General features: G+C 44.7%; 1 protein-coding gene across 1 annotated transcript; it reads right to left on the bottom strand.

Moving 5' to 3' along the window:
* Nucleotides 1-207: 207 nt before the first annotated feature.
* On the bottom strand, nucleotides 208-6,842 carry LOC130132000 (rho-related GTP-binding protein RhoA-C-like). The gene is made up of 5 exons (XM_056301724.1): nucleotides 6,789-6,842; nucleotides 2,305-2,460; nucleotides 1,908-2,028; nucleotides 1,683-1,813; nucleotides 208-1,594 (listed from the first exon to the last, which is right to left on the bottom strand). Exons 2-5 carry the CDS (start codon nucleotides 2,458-2,460, stop codon nucleotides 1,421-1,423), a joined length of 582 nt encoding a protein of 193 aa, XP_056157699.1. The 5' UTR covers nucleotides 6,789-6,842; the 3' UTR covers nucleotides 208-1,420.
* Between the last annotated feature and the right edge of the window lie 1,203 nt (nucleotides 6,843-8,045).

The following is an 8,045-nucleotide window of genomic DNA, read 5'->3' as shown; positions in this document are numbered from 1 at the left end:
AGACTCCCTCATAAAACTTCCAGCCTTTCACCCAAGCTTGACCTTCAATTAACAATGTACAATACTATGGTTACAACTCATCGTCCAACTTACATAAAATAACAGCAGGATTAAGAAAACTTGTTAAAATATGCTACGTATATTAGAAACAACATTAAAAGTGATAGTAACAATATCAATAAAAAGGAGGTTGGTGGGAACTGAGTGAAAAGCAAACTTGGAAATACACACCATAAGGATGTCCTTACAAGGCCTTGTAAGACATACAGTACATAACTGGATGCTATAGTAATAAAATAGCTTACCTTCTTCTAATCAGAAAACAAATTCAATTGATCAGCTATACCACTTATGATTAAACCCACTAATTAACACAATCACTTGTATACACAAAAAGGTCCTAAAAACTGAACAAATAGTCAAACTGATTGTGCCTTTAGCGATGATTCACGGTCTTCTAGTAAAGTAATGTTAAGTTTTGTCACGTTGAGTAGCTTCTGATTCCATTACCCGTTTAAACCATAAAATATGGCTAAAATATGGGGGTAACTTTGGCATGGCAAGAGGGGTTAGGTGACACGAAAAGGCCTTTACATGCATACATAGATACAGAAAAGAGTCAAACAAAAATATACACACATTCACATTGCATGCAGACCTGCAATTGAGTACAGACACATATGCACGCTCTCACTCACACACACAAAAAAAAAACTAAATTTATCAGGTAAGCAATTCAGTACAGGAAAATATCTCATACATACTCTAGGCATACCCCTGCATAGCGCCTGAGTCAGAACATAGGCCTGAAGGTGCCAAGCCAATGACGGAGAGAAAGCATTCACAAAGGTGAAGCAGACACTAAAAATGACAAATTAACACCCCATCCACATTATGAATCCCTATCCCTCCACTAAGAGACTCTTTCTGACCATAGCTCTCAAGGCACTACATGTGGGCAATACTATGTAAGATCCTCTTAGACATGGCCTTTATTCTAAGCTTTTTTTATTTTTGTTGTCTTTTCTATCTCGCTTTCTCTTGTGTCCCTGTTGTCTTTGGACTAGTAAGGATCAAAATTCTCTTCATTCCCATCATGGGACAGTTCAACCCTGCTTTGCATCTGCCCAATCACAAATCACCCCCTACCACCTGCCTTACACAACTATCTAGAGCTAAACATTTTTGATAGTGGCAAGCAATATGGCACAAAATCTTAACATTCAGAGCAAAGGCCTTGGCGTTGATGCCTATCAAATCATTTCAGATTTGCCCAACGTTGCTGAAGGTGACTGGATGATTAGAAATTAGGCATCCCTGTTAATTTTCCCGGCCCTCCCCAATATCCTCCCCTAAGTCATAAGTGAAAGTTGCCCTTGATGTGTGCTGAAGGGCAACTTCTTATTCTCAGTCAGTCAGCTTATAGCAGAAGGCAGGTGGACTTCTTCCCACGTTTCTTGGCCTGCAGTGCTGCCTTGGTGGCCATCTCAAATACCTCCCTCACGCCATCTTTGGTTTTGGCAGAGCACTCCTGGTAACTGAAGGCATAGATGCGGCTTGCCATTTCTCTGCCATCTTCGGGTTTCACTGGCTCCTATAGACATAAGTGCAACAAAACTTTAAATATTTACATGCAGGCAGGCATGTATGCATACCCACACCTTTTAAATAAGCACTCCCACCTGTTTCATTTTGGCAAGCTCTCGCCTTGTGTGCTCATCATTGCGCAGGTCTTTCTTGTTGCCCACAAGGATGATAGGAACATTTGGACAAAAATGCTTAACTTCAGGAGTCCATTTTTCAGGAATATTCTCTACAGGAAGTACCCATACACAGAGCACAGTGAAGTCAATGTCAAAATTTCAAACAACAGGGTTCATTGAAAGTATATTTTGTGTTGTAAATACCTAAACTGTCAGGGCTGTCTACAGAGAAGCACATGAGAATAACATCAGTGTCTGGATAAGAGAGAGGCCTCAGTCTGTCATAGTCCTCCTGGCCTGCTGTGTCCCATAATGCAAGCTCCACCTGAGACAGAGACAGCAAGATGAGCGAGTGAGCAAGTGAGAGTGATGGATAGATAAAAGGGAAAATGTATATGAATTACCCACGGGGATAAGGGTCAATTGAGCACATACGTTATATGATCTCATGACAGTGAAACCATGATTACAGCCATTTAAACATATTCTCACACTATGACAAATTTGAATGAAATAGATGCTCATTTTGCCAGAGACCCTAGAGGCCTTTGGGGTTTCTTAGAGCAGTTTGGAGCCACTGGTTTAGGTCACTGATGCTCACCTGCTTTCCTTCCACCTCAATGTCTGCCACATAGTTTTCAAACACTGTGGGGACATAGACCTCAGGGAACTGGTCCTTACTGAAGACAATGAGCAGACAGGTCTTCCCGCATGCACCATCCCCAACTATCACCAACTTCTTTCTGATGGCTGCCATCTACAGTGGGAAAGAATAAAGGAGAATGCTACTGTGATCAGTAGGGAAAGTGCAAGTTATTGGTATTGTTGCTTTGCTAATAAATTGACCGTGCAAAAGGTATGCCAAACATACTTGACCAGTAATGCACAAATGGACTTAAGGGAAATGACCTCGACTTTCTATATTATAGGGCCAACACTCCATTAAGAGCCATAATAATGAGCAGTCTTCTTTGCCTCTCGGGAAATCTTGCCAAAATTGTGTACGACGGCGACGTCACAGGTTGAAAGTCCTTGACTATGTAAACTTATACTTGGTTTGCTGATAGGCTGCACTGCATAAGAAAATGTGAATAACAACACTCCATACAGCTGTATAATGGAGGATTTTTATTCACATTGTCTTATAAAGGGCAGCCCATCTGTATAACAGGAAGTATGTTGTACCATTTGTGGATTCTTCTGTAAAGCTACCACCTCCAGGCACGTGTGTGTGTGTGTCCGTCCTTGGCTAATCTCACAAACTACTGGACCTAATCAGCCTAAACTTTTTTTTGTGCAGTTACGAGTGAAGAACCTCTCATCGCTGTGGTGATTCAAAGCCTTCGAAAAAATGTTTGTTCTCGCTATCACCGTTCCCTCTCTTCATTCACTCTAGCTCACTCGACCAATGCTGCTCCGTCGCTGTCCTATCCAGGTCAACGGTGCGCATGACTGCGCGACTCACATTTACAGTTGACGCAGATTGGGCAGTGGCATGATCAAAAGTTATTAAAAGAATTCTGATAATCCAGAAAATGCGAAAGCTAAAGGAATAACTTCCTCTAGGTTGCAGTCAAAACAGGAAGTGTTGCATATTCTTGTCCCTGCCCGATCTGAGTCAATCGTAGATGTGAGCGTAAACGGTTTACCCAGCTTTGTTATATTATGAAAATAAAGACAGGGTTAGACCAAAATGGCCGCATAGCAAACCTTTTCATTTTATAAACTGCAAGCTCATATTGGCTGCATTTGTGCGAGGGTCCGCCTAGGAGGCTGAGCATCCACAGGTCAAACGTTTTCATTAGATAGTTTAGCTTGAGCGCTGCATATAAACTTTATATAAACTTGTAAATAAACATATAAATATAAACTTATAAATAACCCCCCCCCCTTTTTTTTCTCCCCAACTGTATCCGGCCAATTACCCCAGTCTTAGGAGCTGTCCCGGTCGCTGCTCCACCCCCTCTACCGATCCGGGGAGGGCTGCAGACTACCATGCTTCCTCTGATACATGTGGAGTCACCACCGCTTCTTTTCACCTGATAGTGAGGAATTTCGCCAGGGGGACATAGCGCATGGGAAGATCCCACTATTCCCCCCAGTTCCCCTGAACAGGCGCCATGACAGACTAGAGGAGGCGTTAGTGCAGTGACCAGGACACACACCCACATCCGGCTCCCCACCTGCAGACACGGCCAATTGCGTCTGTAGGGACGCCTGACCAAGCCAAAGGGAACACAGGGATTCGATCTGGCAATCCCTGTATTGGTAGGCAACGAAATAGACCGCCACACTATCCAGACGCCACCCCCCCTCCCATAACTCCCATTTAACTGACGCGAATGCTGCACAAAAGTCTTACAATGTCAGGAAAAACAATGGGTTTTCTCACATACTACTGGGCCTGTTAGCCTAATAATTTTTGTGCACAGTTATGACTATGATCAAGGACCTCTCGTGGTTGGGGTGATTCAAAACCTTTGAAGAACCTGTTCTATACCACAGTTGAGTGCTAACTTCTCAGCTGGTTTTTCTGCTTAAGTCTGAGCACCGGAAAAGGAGAAATACGCAGGCAGTGCCTCCGTATTTCCCTTCTCCCAGTAGGCAAAAAAAGGGATGTTTTTTTTTTTTTTTTTACCAAGTCTGAGCAACAGAGAAGGGAATATACGCCTGGCAGGGATCTGCACTCTATTGAGTGCACTCTTCTAGTTTTGGCAGTGTTTGAGACACACACAGAAGACTGCTCAGTACTATGGCTGCTAATAAAGTGTGATCCCTACAACGAAAACTCAGTAAACAGAAAAATAGAAACCCCTGTTCAGTTATCACTTAGGACCACCTTATAATAAGGGTCCTGTAGCATCACAGTGTTAAAGCTGATCATGCACATCAGAACTTCATGCAACTGCCAAGGCTGAAGTGCGGATGCTCCTCTCTACAGATGTTCAATGGCACTGATTTCAGGTGACTTTGGTGGCCAGGTTATAACATCATTTCACCTGGATGTTCATCGACAGGGAACATCATCTCATTGAAAGTATCCATCATCCCCTTAAGTACACTTGATGGCCATGAATGGATGAACCTGGTCTGCTACGATGGACCCATGATAACCTCATGGTGTTTACACTACACCCCGAGTCTACCATCATGGTGGTGTAGCTAGAACGGGGATTTATCAGGCCAGATTATCCTTTTCAAGTTCATGGCAGTGCAGTTCGGATGTTTCTTAACCCACTGCAAATGACTTCAGCGGGTTCTCACGGACAGGAGAGAGACCCAGCTTGGTATTCTGCTATATACCCCATACAGGCAAGAGTGCGACGCATGTGTCTTCCAAAATTGGTCTTTGTACCCCCCACAATCATATTGACTGGTGATTACTTGCTATCTGACATTAACCTAATGTCTCTCACATTCACCTATCAATGACCACCTCCCACATAACAAACGTTTCGATGAGGTGTGTTGGGTTCTGGTCCATTCATGGTACACCTTTACAACTGCCACCTTTGAAAAGCCGAGCAGCTGTATGGTTTTGGCAATACCCAAACATGCCCTCCTGGCACTCCAGATCATGCCTTTTCCAAAGTCTGGTAGAACACACTTTCCTCCCATTTTTGGTAACACACACACACACACACACACACACACACACACACACACACACACACACACACAATGCTGGGTTTTTTTCTTGATTTGCTCGATCTATAGAGCTACTGTGATGAAAGTGCTGACTAGCAAGAAAGGAGTTCCTCCTTGTTGGCACTGAGATAAAAGAAGTAACATAATGGCAGTCAATCCACTTACAAAGTTGAGGTTCAAATGAATTAACATTATATATGTAATAAACAAGAGATATGTACTCTCGTCATTTTAAGAAGTGTTTGAGTGGATTTAAGGCCCACCACAGTTGATTTTAGGGATTCAAGTCCCACCTAAGCAGAACTGGGTTAAAAGTCCCAAATATGGGAAATAATGTTTTCGAACTGGGTTCAATAATTCCCAGAGGCAGCAGAATCACCAACCCCAGATGAACAAGCTTTCTACCTACTGAGAACATCTGCTTAGCCAGATGTTTTCATTTTGTCTGTGTTTTCTATCTTTTTATCTGTGCACTTTAATTTGGATGCATGTAGAGTACATTGCACTGTGATGGCCTGGCGGCCTGTCCGGGGTGTCTCCCCGCCTGGGATGGGCTCCGGCATCCGTACGACCCTGAGAGCAGGATAGGCGGTTTGGATAATGGATGGACAATGCATTTAACATTCAGTAAAAGTGCACAGGTAAAAGGAAGGTACGGCTAAAAAATGAGAACAAAGAATGACTTTAAAGATAAAAAAGAATCATAACATTAAGTGGGAAAAAAAATTAGAATGACATGAATCCAAATAAAATCGACTGGAACTAGCAGAAGGCATAACTGATCAAGCAGCAGATTAAGAGCTAATGAATATAAATGAGGTTTGCCCAATGTGAAAGAGGCAAGATTAAAAAGATGCGTTATCATGAAGTGTCTATCCTCGGGTTCCAACGAGGGACTAACTCAACAGTTGAGGACCATGAGCTACAAAACGCCGCTTCAGCAGGAGTCGGAGTACTGGAGAGGAGGGTGTCTGGGTCTGAGGGCTCCACCAAGATCACAGTTGAGCAACATATTGTTTATGTAGTCAGGAGCAAAGTTTGATTGACTAGCTGATTGGCTGGCTGGCTGACTGACTGACTGGCTGGCTGGCTGGTTGATTGACTGATTGGCTGATCAAATAAGCCGACCCAGCAGTTAGAGCAGGGTGGTTGGCTGGAAGCTGAGGTTTGTAAACACGGAGCAGTCCCGCCCGCCCGGCCGCCCGCCCGGCTGTGCGGTGCAGTCTGGGCCTGTCAAACCAGCTAGTTAACGTTAGCCTGCCCGAAAACAGTACGCTAGCGACGCGTCCACAGTTTCAAGATTACCGCCAAGTCGACAACGCCACGTCTTAAAATTGAACAAGACGGATCAAGCACACAAGCCGTGGCGCCTACGTGGCGCGCTTAAAAAGGACCGGCATAAAGTCTGAAAGATGTTACCGAGAGATATGACATTACCGCTCGTTGCTGCCGCGTCCGCCTTTCTTCTTCTCTTCCTGACCCATTGCGAAGCTCCGCCCCTCTCGTGGACGCACGACGCGATGACGTCACCGCGGCGGAGGCGCGCCTTCTTTCCCTCTCCGGCAAGATCACGTGGCAAGAGGCCGCGGGGAGTAGGATTAAAGCTAGACCGTTCAAATGGGAGACCTCCCGGATGTTATCAGACCCGAACACGAAAAACCCTCCACACTGGTCAAATCCAATGGGGAACCGTTCTTAATTTACTAACTCCAACAGAAAAACACAAAAATTTATCAAATGAAATCAAAAAAAAAAATTCTTGATTTATCAATTCCGTTAGACAAAACACTCTAAACAGAGGCCACCGGGTAGTGTAGCGGTCTATTCCGTTGCCCTACCAACACGGGGATCGCCGGTTCGAATCCGTTACCTCCGGCTTGGTTCGGGCGCCCTACAGAGGATGGGAAGCCGGATGTGGGTATGGGCGCCGCGCTAGCGCCTCCTCTGGTTGGTCGGGGCACCTGTTCAGGGGGAGGATGAGGAACTGGGGGCAATCGCGTGATCCTCCCACGCGCTACGTCCCCCCTGGTGAAACTCCTCACTGTCAGGTGAAAAGAAGCGGCTGGCGACTCCACGTGTATGGGAGGAGGCACGTGGTAGTCTGCAGCCCTCCCCGGATCGGCAGAGGAGGCGGAGCGGAGACCGGGACGGCTCGGAAGAGTGGGGTAATTGGCCGGGTACAATTGGGGAGACAAAAAAAAACGGGGGTCCAAAAAAAAAGAAAATAAAAAACTGTTGTGTAAACCAGTTACGACTATTACATTAATTAGCGACATGAATACTTACATACTTCACATACAGGGGGCAGTAGGCAGAGGCATGGGTGTGCTATGGGTTCTCCAGTCTCACCTGCAGTGGCCAACTTGCATAGGTACGGAGGAAGTGGAAAAGAGGGCTCTGATGCCCTCTCCAGGGACACCACCCAGCCATTGGTTCAGATTTGCGGACGACACCTGGGTTATTAAAATTAAACGCACCGGAAGTGATGCGTAGTGACGATTTTTTAAAGAGTTATTAAAGTAATTTTGATAGTCAACAACATGCGAAAGTAATGACTTATAAGGGCCTTATTGCCTGTTAACTAACGCGTATTATAGTCTTATTAACACATAATAATGTCAATAAGCATTTTATAAGGACTCATAAGGGCGTTATTACCTCTTAACTAACACTTATTACATGCACTTCACGTAA

Source organism: Lampris incognitus, unplaced genomic scaffold (genome assembly GCF_029633865.1).
Source record: "Lampris incognitus isolate fLamInc1 unplaced genomic scaffold, fLamInc1.hap2 H_5, whole genome shotgun sequence".
Taxonomy (NCBI): Eukaryota; Metazoa; Chordata; class Actinopteri; order Lampriformes; family Lampridae; genus Lampris; species Lampris incognitus.
This window is presented reverse-complemented; position numbering and strand designations above follow the sequence as displayed.

Bases quoted from the DNA above. Each gene is read 5' to 3' on its own strand.
- LOC130132000 (XM_056301724.1), bottom strand. From the start codon at position 2,460: ATGGCAGCCATCAGAAAGAAGTTGGTGATAGTTGGGGATGGTGCATGC. The intron at 2,029-2,304 runs GTGAGCATCAGT...TCTCTGTCTCAG, and splicing joins TTGAGGTGGAAGGAAAGCAG to GTGGAGCTTGCATTATGGGA. The intron at 1,595-1,682 runs GTGGGAGTGCTT...TTATGTCTATAG, and splicing joins AGCTTGCCAAAATGAAACAG to GAGCCAGTGAAACCCGAAGA.